Source organism: Saccopteryx bilineata, chromosome 2 (assembly GCF_036850765.1).
Source record: "Saccopteryx bilineata isolate mSacBil1 chromosome 2, mSacBil1_pri_phased_curated, whole genome shotgun sequence".
In the NCBI taxonomy this organism is placed as follows: domain Eukaryota; kingdom Metazoa; phylum Chordata; class Mammalia; order Chiroptera; family Emballonuridae; genus Saccopteryx; species Saccopteryx bilineata.
The window spans coordinates 377,314,640-377,328,219 of NC_089491.1; the positions used below are offsets into that span (position 1 = coordinate 377,314,640).

The following is a 13,580-nucleotide window of genomic DNA, read 5'->3' on the forward strand; positions in this document are numbered from 1 at the left end:
CAACAAGGAATTTATTGCATTTCTTCATGGCTGCTCCACCAGCAACCCTTTTCTCAGTCGCCATCTTCTTTTCTTCTCCTTCTCGCTTTTTGGGGAAACCCCAATCTGAGAAGGGGTGAGATTTGGGGCGCAGGCAATCAGGTCGAGGATGCCCAAGGGTCCAGCTGGGAAAGGGGGTTCTTTTTGGAATCTCCCTTTTCTTTCAGAAGCTCTGCTCCCCCTTTTAGTACATTTTCATCCCAAATACTCCATACAGGGAATGGTCTGCAGCGATTTTAGGGTGAGTCGGGAGCAGCTGGTGTTCAGTTGCCGCTTGCATCCGGGCAAAATGAAAGCGTCCGAGATCTCTCTGCACGCCCCCCTCACCCCCAGCCCTGTCGACGGCGGGACCCCCACCTGTGAGGTTTGCAGCATTGCGGGTGTGGGGGCCCTGGGGCCTAGTTTGAGCCCAGAGAGGAAAGGCGGCCCTGATGGGGTCCCAGGCGGACAGGGTAGCAGTTGAACCTCGCCTCTGCACCCCAGAAACTGGCGGAGTCTGAGGCGGGGTTCCTGCTCCTCCCGCCCAAACGCCTGCCGCCCGGGTTCCCCCAGACCAGTCCATGTGCTCTCCGGGGGGCTGTGCGGTCGTTAGTGGGGGGGACTGCAGGGTTGGGGGACTTTTACCCACATATTCAAATTAAACAGATTCTAACACAGGCTTCCCTCCCACTCCTCTCCCTCCAGTCTGTCTGAACGCTGTTCTTTACATTTAAATAATCCAGGGCTATAATCGAATAAATACTAAAACCCAGCTCCGGAGGCCGAGCTGCGTAGATGCCAAGCTCCGGGGTTTGTCCCTCAATTAGGGAGTATTTTTGGAGCAAAAGGAACCTTTAGAACAACAAAATTCGCCTCTTGTTCCCCAGCACCCCTGAAATACTACGGTATTTTGAATTAAGCTACTAGCGCCCAAATTCAGAAAACGAAATAACCACCCCCCAAATGTTTTCCTTTTCTCTCTCTTTCTCTGTGCTCCGGGGATGAGTCCAGGCTGCTGGCAGCGCGGAGAAGCGGCCGCGAGGCGCGGAGGAAGCCGGCGGAGCCGGGCTCAGAGAGCCAGGACGCGGCCAGCTAGCTGGTAAACTCGCGCTGCCCAGGCTCTTGTTCTCTCGGCTTGGTGTCCCCCCCCCCCCACTTAAAAGTTTTATTTGGGTCACTGTGTTCATTTAGAATATATAAATTAAAATAAATGAAAGTTAAAATAAATGGAAACAAAATAAGCGAATAACTTTTGCGGGAAGTATTTTCCAAGCGAGCGGGCGCCAGGAGCACGCTGGCGCTGGAGGCCTCCCGGTCTCTCTGTGGCCGTCCTGGCCTCGGCCCAACGCGTCCCGGATCCGAGGGATTGGGTGGGCATCCTCCCTTTCCTCCCGCTCTTCCTCCGTCTGGGGCCCAGCACTTTGCATTCCAGCTGTTTGTGCCCGGCAGGCACCCAGCCTGGCTCCAAGGCCTAGTTGAGGGAGTTTGTGGAACGAGGGATTTAGTTTTGTTTTGTGAATGTGGGTGATTGAGCATGTGGGCTCATGGATGTGTTTACTTAGGGGGGCAAACGTGAATCTGTGTGTTTATAAGCCAATATGTGAGTGTACACTGGGAAACATAAATGAGTCTGTGAGTGAGTGTGAGTGTGTGCTGACTTGTGAGTGTGTGTGAACACGCACGCGTCTGGGTGTGGAGCTGGAACGTGCGAACGCCTTGTACATGTCCTTGTGAATATGTAAATCTGAGTGTTTCTTTGTGACTGTAGGTGACAATGTATTTATGTGTGATGTTAGCCTACCTATAAATATGTGATTGTGTGCATTTGTGTATGTCACTGTGTAAAAACAAAAAGTAAAGGGAATGTGTGTGATTTTGGTTTCACCAGTTGGCAGCCCCCAGAGCAGGCCCAGCACGGAAAGAAATGGACAAGCAGCAGAGGTTACAGCAGAGGGAGGCAAGGCTAACCTGACCCCACCCAGCCTGAGGGAGACAACAAAATAGAGCATCCGCTTGTTTTTTAATTGTGTTTTATTTCTCTATTCTGCAGATACACAGAGAATGTAAAGGGGCAGCAGGCAGGGCAGGTGCACAGAGAGGACAATGGAGCTAGTCAGTGGGTCCTCGAGGCTCCCAAAGGCCCCTTCAGTGCTGCTACTGGGAAGGCAGGGGGCTCGCGAAGGAGGGGGAACAACACACGTTAGTCCAGAACCCCAGACCATAAAACACAGCGTCAAAGAAGGGGGCTTACAAAACAGCAAAATTTTACAAAGACCTTACAATAGCGACATAGAAAAGGGGAAGCAAATTCCAGAAAGCTATAGAACAGGTAGATGGTGTTCGTCCCACATTGTACAAAACAAACCCGAGGACTTTTCTATAGGTAGTATTTTTTTTCAGTGTTAAGAAACCAAAATTTCACCTTCTCTCCCTAAAAACTTTAACTGCTTTCCATTTAAATAGGGGGTTTCCACCTATTTGATTCTAGTTTCCTGGTTCAGTTCTCAGAATGGGCGTCTCTCTTTCTGCCTTTCTCGTCTCTCTTCCTCTATACCCTTTCTCTATCCCTCACTCTTCCTCATCTTCCTCTGCCTCAGCCTTGTCCTGCTCAGAGGCCCCAGGGCTTGCGGTCTTGTTCTCCTTTTTCCACTTCATGCGGCGGTTCTGGAACCAGATCTTGATCTGTCTTTCGGTGAGGCAGAGCGCGTGCGCGATCTCGATGCGCCGCCGCCGTGTCAGGTAACGATTGTAGTGAAACTCCTTCTCCAGCTCCAGGGTCTGGTAGCGGGTGTAGGTCTGGCGACCTCGCTTGCGGTCGCTCCCTGCGTACAGTATTTAGAGAAAAACCAATGTTTAAGGGAAGAAGCCACGAGAGTACCCGTCTCCCTCTGAGACCCTGTGTATGATTTGTAGACAATGGTTGGAAGAGCCCATTTTACCACCAAACCAAATTTTCACTTTCGATAACCCAGACTATGCCTGCCCTCTTCCTCAGAGTGCAGACCTTTTTACAGGTCTCCCGAAGTAAATATCCTCATTTTCCAGACAAGGGGTCTTCCAGCCTAGGTCTTCTGAACCCAGCATCTAAACTGCTGGCTTTTAAAGGCCCAGTGCCCAAGGAAGGGCTGTGTGTGGGTTAAAGGAGCCTTAATCCTTCCATCACCCTCAGGAGCAGAGACCCCAAGCCTCCCCTGGAGGATGCTGGCTCTGATGGCCTTTGGGGTAGGGGCGATGGAAACCATAGAAATAACCCTGAATCAGGTTCTAGGCCTGGCCTGAGTGCTTTTCCCAAAAAGAAACAAAGGACCCTCACAGGCCCAGTGTCCCCCCTTCCCTCACCCCAGCCTGCTGTGGAATGAGAAGTTGGTGAGAATTTGCAGGTTTCCTTGGAGCATGGAGCTGGTCTGAGAGCAGCTACCTTCTGATTATTGTCTGGTGAGTGCCTGAGGCTTTGACAGGGCCAGGTTGTCCTGCCTGCCCACCTGCCAAGACAACCCAGCTCTCAGAAGCGATCTTTGGGCCTTCAGGATGGCCCAGGGGGAGAGTGCAGACAGCAGCCTGGGTCAGGGTGGAAGAAGTATCTGGGTGGTGGGGCTGAGGGCAGAGGACAGCTTCCCAGGTTAGGCCCCAGCCCTGAACAGGCTTGGGGGAGTTCGTACTGGAGGAGGTGCTGGTGCCAGCCCTCCTGGGAAGAAGGCAGTGGGAGGCAGAATTAGGGGCCTTAATTTCAAGTCAGATAAAAGCCAAACTGAAATGTTTACGAGCAGAAAAATTGGGGCTTTGATAAATCAACTGGAAAGGCAGTTGAATTATGGAGTAGGTAATGGGGACCGTGACCACCAATACTGATGGTGTACGAGCTGGGCTTCTCCTGGCCCTCAACCTTGGCTGGATTGGGAGCCTCTGACCACAAGTCTTGGGCCTTCTGGACGTTGAGGTTGGCCCCTGAGTCCAGGGCAGCATTAAGAAGGATGGGGAAAGGCTTGTCAGGAAACTCCATGGAGCACCTGGTCTCTGTGGTGCCTACAGCATCTGGTTCAGTAGCCTGTACTTCTGTTGATTTGGCTCCATGAAGTCCCAGTGCCTCCCCCAAGAGAACAGTCACCCTTCTGGAATAATACTTGTTGGCTAGTCCTTCAGGGATGAGTAAGGGCCCTAGGAAGGCACCTGAGGAAGCCAGTTGTAGTCCCATGAGGCTTCTGCCCCTTTCTCTAGTTCTTCTGCCACCGCCTTCCCAAGTTCATTGGGGGGTCAGGAGCCTCATCCCTCTTGGCCTCAGCCCGCCCCCTCTCCACCTGCTTCTCTGCTCTGTGTCCCAGGCTGGATCCTACTCTCTCATCCCCCGCCTCCCACCAGGCCTCTAGAGCCCACCTCTAATTGTCCAGAAGGGAATAATGGGGAGCAGGGTTAGCTGGGAAGAAAGGGGGAGGGGAGAGCTGCTCAGTGCTGCAGCCCTCTCCCCCAGACCTTCTCAGAGCTGGGACTAGGGGGACACACCCAGGGCTGAGATCCCCAGCGGGGGAGGGGAAGGGGAGGGGAAGGACCTTAATGGCTATTCTCTGCAAACCCCAGCCTTCCTCCGCAAGACAAACGGCCTCGTCTCCAGCCCGTGCCGGCGCGGCTGATAAATATTTAAAGCTAAAAGGCCGGGAGGAAGGGTTGGGGGCGAGCTGGGGGTTCGGAGAGCCGCGGCGTCGGCGGAGAGAGATCCGCGGGGAAGCAGAGCGAGTCTGAGAACACCCAGGAAACATGGGGGTGGAGGTGGCGCCCGGGTCTCGGCCGAGGGGGCGCCGCGTCCCCAGGGCCCAGCTCCTGCCGGGAGCGCGGTGGTGCTGAAAGGGGCACTTGGCCGGGAAGGGGGCGCCTTCCGGGGAACGTGCCCCGGCCCCTGTGGCTCAGGGCGGCTCGGTGCGCGGCGTTACCTGAGCTTCGCATCCAGGGGTAGATCCGGAAGGTACTCTCGGCCGCCAGGTCCGAGTCCCTCTGCTCCTTGGCGCCCGGCGCCTTGGCGGGGTCGCCGGGACACACCCCGGACAGGCTCTGCTCAAAGGGCGCGCAGTGCATGTTGAAGGAGCCCGGCTCGAGCCCGTAGCCGGCCGCGTAGACGCCGGCGGCGCCCTGCCCCGCCATGGCCCCCCCGCCGGGGAACAAGCCCTGCACGGGGCCGGCGAACGCGGCGCCCGGCCCCGCTCCATAGCCGGGGCGCTGGGGGCTGGAAGCGAACGCACAAGAAGTTTGTTCAGGGAAGGCTCCGGTGGCGAAAACCGAACTTGCGGCTGGATATTTAGAAAATAAAGCATTCGCATAATACAATGAACTCATAATTTGGCCGGATGATTTGTAGGCAGGGACGTTTTAGTGTCGGTTTTACGAGATTCCTTGATATATTACAGAATTAGAGTCCAGATTTACACCAAAAAGGACCCCCTTTTTCCTCTCTGGACCACGTGACCCCGCCCACGTGACGTCCCCTCGGCCAATGGCCGGGCAGCCTCCCCACGGCTCCCGGTAATGTGGAAAAAATTGTGTGGTGTTGGATTTATAAAATATGATCAATAATGAATGGGGAAGCCAAGCCCTGTGGATTGAGGCTGGGGGCTCAAGACCCGCTGTTGACCCCCGTGATCTGGAGGCAGCTTGCAGGCGAGATTTGGAGAGGAAGGGATTGAGTGGAAGGAAAAATAAATAGCCTCAGAGCGACCCGTGTTGTCGCTCCCTCCCACCCCTCCTTCCCAGCCCGTTACTCAGCGAGAAACAAACGCAGGGACTGCACGCAACGGGGCGGGTGGGTGCGGGCAGATCAGGTCCTTATTAATCCGGACCAGTCCAGCCTGGCTGAGCCTTTGGGGGAACTCCGCCCAGTTCTCCCGAGGTGAGGAACGAGGTGAGCCTGGCGTCAGGCTCTCTCTCGGAGCCCCAGACACAGAGCAGGGAAGGAGCCAGGCTTCGTGGGTGTTCCTAAAGGCGCGGATCCAGCCCACGGCCTTTGGATGCTGCAGTTTCTGGTGGCTTGAAAAAAGGCTTTAATTTTTTCTTTAAAAGGAAGGGGGTGGGGTGGGTGGGAAGGGAAAGGAAGGGAGGAGGGCGGCCTGTACGCTGCTCTTCTGGTTCCGGGAGGCGGATGCCTCTGTCGAGCGGCTGCCGGAGAAGCAGAGGGAGCCAAGGAAGGAAGGCGGCGAGCCACGACCTCGGAGCTGGGCCTAGCGGCCAAGTCCCAGAGAGGCTGAGGCAGGGAAGCGCATCTCACCTCTCCTCCTGCTCCCCCCACCAGAGTCCGGGAAAAATAAAAATATATAAGCTTGTTCAGCAGCCCTGCACTCCACTTCCCCCGCCTCCCCTCCCCGCCACACACACACACAGGAGAGGGCACAGAGACAAAGGGGAAGGTGGTGAGGTCTAGCCACCAGCCCGGGCGCATCTCTCCAGCTTGGCCACGGCTCGGGGTCTCCAGGGCCACGCAGCCTCAGAACGCTAAGGGTGGGGGCTTCTCTTGGCTCCCCTCCCTCATTCCTCTCTCCTCCAATCACAGGCAGCCGCCTCCCTCACCCCCTGCGCCCCTAGGCCTAGGGACTCGCACCACCTGCCTCCAGCCCCCGCCCCCTCCTCCGCAATGCCGGGGCGGGCGGGCGCAGGAGCCCGATGACCAGCTCCCCCCAGCTCTGCAAGGCGCCGGGAGCAAATGAGGAGCGCGGGCCCGGCCAATCTCGGATTCTCGCTTGTAAACTTTATTGTAACTCTTCCGCCCTTTTCAGGCGCAGACAACAGAACAAAGTATAGAGGAACAACAAAATATATAATTAGCCCTCCCTCCCCCCCAATAAAGCAATTCACGGATACAGGATACATTCTCTTCACAGTAAACCTAAGAACACTTTTAACAATTGCCCACAGCGCGCATGCTAACTAAAGTAACCTCTTTTGAGAAACACTTAAGACGAAATTGTCAAACCAAAGGGGGGTGGTGAGGAAAAGAGAGAAGCAAGAGAGAAAGCTAGCGAGCTAGGGAGGGCAGCGAGGACAGAGGGGTGAGAGGAGGAAATGAGGAAGGAGGAGAACGAGAGAGAACGAGAGAGAGAGAGAGAGAGAGAGAGAGAGAGAGAGAGAAGGTGAGGGAGACAGAAAGAATTACGGTGTGAATAGGCAGTTTCATGTTGTTGGGAGAACTTAGCAGAAATCTGTACCTCGGTCATTACAAAGAAGCACGTTCAAAGGAAAAGAGACCATTGCACAAGGAGGCTTTTTACACGGGGCGGGGGCGTGGGGAGGGAGTCTCAGCCAAGCCGCAGCCGCTCACCCTCGCTGGGCGAGGGAGTCCTTGCTCACAGTCCTTGTCTTTCTCCCCCGGACCCCAAGAGAAGGGAAGGAAATCCACGGTAGCTCACACACAGAAGCTATTACGAGATACTACCACTAGCGGGGACTGGCGCGGTGGGGACGCTGCGGCGGGAGGCCAAGCTTCGGGCCCGCTCGCGGGACCAGAGCTCTCTCGGGCGGGGACGGACGGCGGCGGAGCGGTCGGGAGACCAGCGGACGAAGGCGGCCGCGGCCCTGGCGGTCCCAGTCACAGCCTACTTCTTGTCGCCCTTCTGCGCGTCGCCCTCGTCCACCGCCTCCGGGGCCCGCTCCAGCTTCTGTTTCTCCAGCTCCTCCTGCTCACATTTGCTGCTGGGGAACTTGTCTTTGTTGTTTTCTTTTTTCCACTTCATCCTCCGGTTCTGGAACCAGATTTTGACCTGTCTCTCTGTCAGTCCCAGCGCATGCGATACCTCGATCCGCCGCTTGCGAGTCAGATAGGGATTAAATAGGAACTCCTTCTCCAGCTCCAGGGTCTGGTAGCGGCTGTAGGTCTGTCGGCCTCGCCTGCGTCCGGCGGCTGCTGGGAATGGGGGAAAGGGCGAGACGGAGGGGAGGAGAGGGTGGGGGAGGGGACAGAGAGGGAGAAGGTTGGGAGATTGGTGAACCAGCCTTGGAGACCAGTACAGTGAGGGCAGGGGACCTTCTATCCCGCGCAGGGGAGGTGGCGCTAGGAGGCCGCGGTCAGCGGCGGCGGGGGGGGGGGGGGGCGGGGGGGATCAGACAGCACTGAATTTAAGGGAACCAGAAAGGGGGAACCCCCTCCCCTGGTAACAAGCACCAGAGAGTGGGGTGGGGTAGTTCAAATCTATTAAAAGTGCCATAAACTTTAGAGGGAAGGATGTGAAGGAGGGGGAATAAGAATAAAAAAGCCGGAATGGGACGAATGGACCCACCTTGAAAAGCCCCCAGAGCTCTGCCCCAGAAGAAAAGTTTCTTCAGGGTAATTAAACTATAAAGCAATTGAGAAGTGCAAAAGTTGAGCGCCCCCACTCCCACCACCCTCTCTCCACTGCCCCCATAAAACAGTAAAAGGGGGGAAGGAGGGGGAGAAAAAGAAAAGTCAGGCGGGGTGAGGGGTTTATGGGTTCAGGAAATGTCTCTTAGCGACCCTCCTTCAGGGGAAAGAAAAAAAGAGAGAAAGAAAGAGAGAGAGAAAGAGAGAAAGAGAAAGGAAAGAAGTGGAGGCCCTCTGAGCGGAGCAGTCCCGGCGTCCAGGAGCCGGAGGGAGCGCGCCGGCCCGCCCAGCCCCCCGCCCAGCCCCCCGCCCGGCCCCGGCCCGGCCGCGAGCTCACCTTGCGGGCGCATCCAGGGGAAGAGCTGCGTGGGCGACGGGCTCTGCTCCGAGCCCTCGGCCTCCTCGGCCAGGCCGCCGGCGGCCGCGAGCTTGCAGTCGGCGTACTGCACCAGGTCCGGGTCCTGCGCGCCGAACAGGCTCTGGCGCTGCAGAGGGTCGTAGCCGTAGAAGTTGCCGGGGTCCCCGTGGCACGCCACGGCGCACGGGTTCTGCTGGTAGGGCGCCGTGGACAGCGACGACGGCCCGTGGTAGAAGTCCTGGATCTGCGACGGGTGCTGGAAGCCGCCGCCGCCGCCGGGACCGTACACCACGGTGGGTCGGCCGCCCAGCTCCTGGGCGAAGCCGCAGTCATAGTAATTGGGGCGCAGGGACTCCCCGGTTTTGTATTTGGAGAACAGTGAGTTGACGAAATAAGAGCTCATTTTATTGAATTTTGAGGCGGCGGCGGCGGCGGCGGCTGTAGTTGGGGGCTGCGGGGAGGGGGCGGGGAGGGGGAGAGGGAGGGAGAGAGAGAAAAAACCGCGGATTCGCCGGCGCCTGGTCACCTCGCCAGGAAAGGAGAGGGAAGGGAGGAGGAAAAAAAAAAGAAAAAAAGGCGAAGAAGATCGCGAAGCCACCACACTTTTTGTGATTTCCAGGAATAGAAAAGGACGGCGTAGCCTCCCAAAGTCTAGGCTCGCATGGCCGCCGGCGCGCTCGCCCTCCCCCCACCCCCCACCCCCCGAACCAAAATCTACCGCCACTTAAAGAGGTCCTCGCTTTACATTTCGAAGAAAGGATGCCAGTTCATAAACAGTTTTCGGTGATTTACTTCCCTGCAAATGAGTTGTTTCATATTTTGCACTGTCTTTTCATGATCATTTGCATCCATTAGAGACCCCGCATCCTATTGGCTTCCCGGTACTCCTCCCGGACAGAACGCAGAGCGAGGGCGAGAGCGAGAGAGGAGCGAGCGAGAGCTAGAGCGAGGGAGCACCAGGGAGTGAGCAGAGAGCGAGGGGGGAAAAAAGGAGGGGAAGGAAAAAACACCCAGGGAGGGGGGAGGGAGAGGGGGAGAGGGAGAGGGGGGAGAGAATGGATGCGGATTAAATCTGTTTAACTACCTACATTAATGAGATATCTCTCGCCTCACAACAAATCAAATACCTTCGCAGACCACCCCCAAAGACTGATGCGGGGGAGTCACGGAAAAAAACCACGCGCGCACACAGACACAACGCACCAGGCGAAGCTCCGCTGTTAATTTCGTGATTTTAACGAGGCAGTTGGAGTCTTTTTAAATGTCAGGGTCGCTTCGGAAAAATGTAAAAGAACGCGGCTTAATTGAGCCGAGTTTTAAAAGGTCCTATAAATGTAATTGGTATTTTAATACAAGTTATCAAATCATACAGCTTCCTCTCCTAAACATATTTTCAAACAAACGAGGTAGTCATATTTAAAGCTTTAATGATCAATTTCCTTATTATTGATAAAGGTTTAACTATCATGTGGAGAGAATTGGCTGGGTAACCGGCCCCCCGAAAAATGGCTGTAAACTCTTTAACAAACTATAAAACGCAATAAAGCCGGAGTCTGTTGTTGTTTATGCCGCAGCGCATAAAAGCTGTTAGCATTTTACGAGTTCTTTCCTCCACAGCTATAAAACTGCAGCTTCGATCGCCCCCGCCGCCGACTGCAGCACGGTGGGGGTGACGAAGCTGAAATGAAAATGATTATGGGTTTTTTCGGTGCAAACGGTGACTTTTCTGAGATTTTTGCCTCCTTCAGCTGCAGCGAGCACCTGTCCCCACCTCCTCTCTGGAGCCCCCGAGTCACCCCCTCTCTGCCCCACCCAGATCACTCACCAACTTTCCACTATTAAACAAACGAGCAAAGATTTTCTCTGGAGAAGGGGTCTGGGAAGGCGTGAGGAGGGACCAGGACGGGGTGAAGAAATGTCCTGGTTAACGGGCAGGGGGGGAGCACCGGGCAAGATTCCTCCTGCCACTGAGGAGTCTGCAGTTTTGCACAACCTTCTGGGGGGCTGCTAGGATGGGGAGAGGCCTCTAGAAGGCACTGAAGTCCAGCCAGCACTTTGAGAGATCAACTTTGTGTGATGGGAAAGGGGCCTGGTGCACCAGCAGGGTGACATCCAGTTGGGCTGCCCCACTCTTGCACCCGGGCCTTGGGACCCAGTAACGAAGCCCCACTGGCCCCCAACCTTCTCAGGCCAGTCTTCAGTTTCCTTGGGCAAGAGGGCACCCCAAGCCTATCAGCACATCAAGAGGAGGGAAGGCAGTGGGAACCGAGGCCCTGGCACCTGGCCTGGCTGCCCACTGTCCTGTCCCCTCCTCTGCCGTGGGCAGTGGCTGCAGAGGGTCAGTATGCAGGGAGCGCCTTTAACTTTCAGCGTCCTTTGAGCCACTGTCACTGCCTAAACTGACCTTGGGCAGAGAAGATTTGGATTCAGCAAGGCCAGTGAGTTCCCATTTTCTCTCCTCCCCTTGGTGAGCTTCTAGTTAAGCTCGGCTCTCCTGCCAGACCTGAGGACCTGGGGCCTAAAACAGGCTGCAGTTCCATACCGACTTGGTGCCACACTCTCCTGCTGGTGGCTTTCCCGACCTACCAGAGCCAGGCTTTAGAAGGCCCTGGCTAGTGACGATGGTGGCCAGGCTTTAGAAGGCCCTGGTCTGAGGGTTCGAACCAATGGTCTCTTGAAGGGGCTCACTGGCCAAAGAAGGAAAGAAAGAAGGGAAAGAAAGAAGAGAAATTTTCTAGCAACAAAGGTGGAGGCTTTACAAATACATTCAATTCATTATTTACTTAGAAGAGTGGTTTGCTATGTATTCAGAGGGGTGCTTTGGGTGGGGCCAATTCACCCCAACCTTTGTAAAAATGAAACTATCACTTTTCCATAGAAAAGTTGCCATGGGGCAACTTGGTCATTCAAAAGTGAATCTGGAGAATGGGAGAGGAGCTGACAGGGAGAGAGAAAGAGAAAGGGAAGGGAAATGTCCTGAATCTTCAGCCCAAGAGTAAGAGGGCGGCGAGGCAGTGGAAGGGAGTGTTAAGTTGTTGCCGAAGCAAACATTTTTATCAAGTGCGGGGGATTTTTATGGTCATGATTTGAGGTCTCACCGGTGAGGTAGAAATTCAATGGTTTGTTCTAAATCATCCCTCCACCGTGCCAGAAATTCCTGATGGAAGGAAAATGTTTCTATTATAAGAAAAAAAAAAAAAACAAGAAAGAGCGAGGAGATAATTTATAAACACCCAACGGAGCGCAGATTTATTAGAAAAACTCAAGTTGAAAAAACTCCGCTCCTGGGGGAAGAGGAGAGGCTGTGGAGGGCTGATTCTAAGGAGGGGAGATCTATTTCTCGCGCAGGTTTGTCATAATGAGGGGCACGGGTCGGGCTGGGCCAGGAAGGAATAGGAGATATGGAATTGAAGGGGCTATGGACAGACAGTGCACGGGTCTCAGAACGAAAAACGCCCAGAGTCCAGGCCTCCAGCCGCTAAACTGCCAAACGACCGGTGCCCCGAACGTTTGCACACGGAACCAGAGCTCGCACCTGAACACCACGGACCGCGTGGAAACCCGAGCGGTTGCCTGCCGCCACCGTACGGGCCGGGCCTCGACACGCTTCCGCTGAACGCTCATGTTTTCGCGGTCCGAGTTGGGACAGGAAGAACAACCCGAGGAAATATCGGAGCCTTCCCGCACCTCGCCGCTCTGGGGAACCCCTGCCCCGCGCCTGGGTCGCCCTGGCGCGCGCCCAGCCTCAACCCGACACTTACAAAGGCTCCTGGAGCCTCGGTCCGTGCGGAGCCCTCCTGGCGGGTTGTAGGCACCTCCAGTCCCCGCCAGAGCCGCGGATCCATTTCCCCTAAAACTGTCCCCACGCCGCACTCTGGGCTGGCGCCCGGTTCCCTCTGCTGCGATCCCAGCAGCAGACTTCCCGCAGCTTCCTCTGCATCCGACCTGCAGCCGGTTGGCTCCTCACCTGACCTGCTCACCCGCATCTGCAGACATTCCTGTTGCTCCCTTTCCCGGAAAACTCTCCTTTTCCCGAACCAGTTCTCCTTTTTTATTTAGAACCATTATCTCTATTATTATTATTATTATTATTATTATCTCTATCACTATCACATCACTATCACTATCACTATCACATCACTATCACTATCACATCACTATCACTATCACATCACTATCACTATTACTATTACTATTACTATCACTATCACTATCACTATTACTATTCCCCGTTCGCATGCATTTGTTGCCCCATCGAACACAGAAACTGGGTGGGTGAGAAGCGCTGAGCCCTCCTCCTGGGGGAAATTCAGAAAATTGACCATTTGAGGAGGCGGGGTGAAAACACCAGTACAACTGAAATCTATAAAATGGGGGAAACAGCTATAATGAACCCTATATTTTTATTATGCGCAAATTATTCATGACTTTTGGTAGTGCTCAGTTCGTAGATTCAGGGCCAAACTAAGGTGCGACGTGCAGCCACCAGCGCCCGCAGCTGCCGCACCGGGGATTTTCACATGGAGCAAGGCTGCCATCTAGCGGCCACCCTGAGAAAGGGCGCTGTTGCCAACGACTCGGCCAGTTTCTTCGAGAGCCAGCCATCCAGGCGACAAGCTCGGAGAAACTTTCATTATTGGCAGAAAAGGGGAACGGAAACGAGAGCCGGCGAAAGAAAAAACATGAGGAATCGGGGAACGATTCATGAAATTGTACAGATAAGCTAAAAAAAAAATCAAGGTGCAAAATGAAAAAGAAGCCATAAGCGTTTTTCTCTCCTACTGACACCCGCCCCCCATTTCAAGACCGAAGTTCTGGCGGAGATCTCCAAGCAGTGCATCGATTATGGCCCATAAAGAGAAAAGCCAAGCACTTTTCAAACCCAACACGATT

General features: G+C 55.0%; 2 protein-coding genes across 3 annotated transcripts; both read right to left on the bottom strand.

The window, feature by feature from the left end:
• Positions 1 to 2,047: 2,047 nt before the first annotated feature.
• On the bottom strand, positions 2,048 to 5,429 carry HOXB7 (homeobox B7). Its single transcript, XM_066263863.1, has 2 exons — positions 4,941 to 5,429; positions 2,048 to 2,840 (listed from the first exon to the last, which is right to left on the bottom strand). Exons 1-2 carry the CDS (start codon positions 5,338 to 5,340, stop codon positions 2,587 to 2,589), a joined length of 654 nt encoding a protein of 217 aa, XP_066119960.1. The 5' UTR covers positions 5,341 to 5,429; the 3' UTR covers positions 2,048 to 2,586.
• A 1,410-nt stretch (positions 5,430 to 6,839) lies between these two features.
• HOXB8 (homeobox B8) lies at positions 6,840 to 9,588 on the bottom strand. 2 transcript variants are annotated; one of them, XM_066255496.1, is made up of 2 exons: positions 8,667 to 9,588; positions 6,840 to 7,894 (listed from the first exon to the last, which is right to left on the bottom strand). In XM_066255496.1, exons 1-2 carry the CDS (start codon positions 9,088 to 9,090, stop codon positions 7,587 to 7,589), a joined length of 732 nt encoding a protein of 243 aa, XP_066111593.1. In that variant the 5' UTR covers positions 9,091 to 9,588; the 3' UTR covers positions 6,840 to 7,586. The 2 variants fall into 2 exon arrangements, with proteins under 2 accessions (XP_066111593.1, XP_066111594.1); XM_066255497.1 differs by having other exon boundaries at positions 6,840 to 7,891; positions 8,667 to 9,587.
• Positions 9,589 to 13,580: the final 3,992 nt, after the last annotated feature.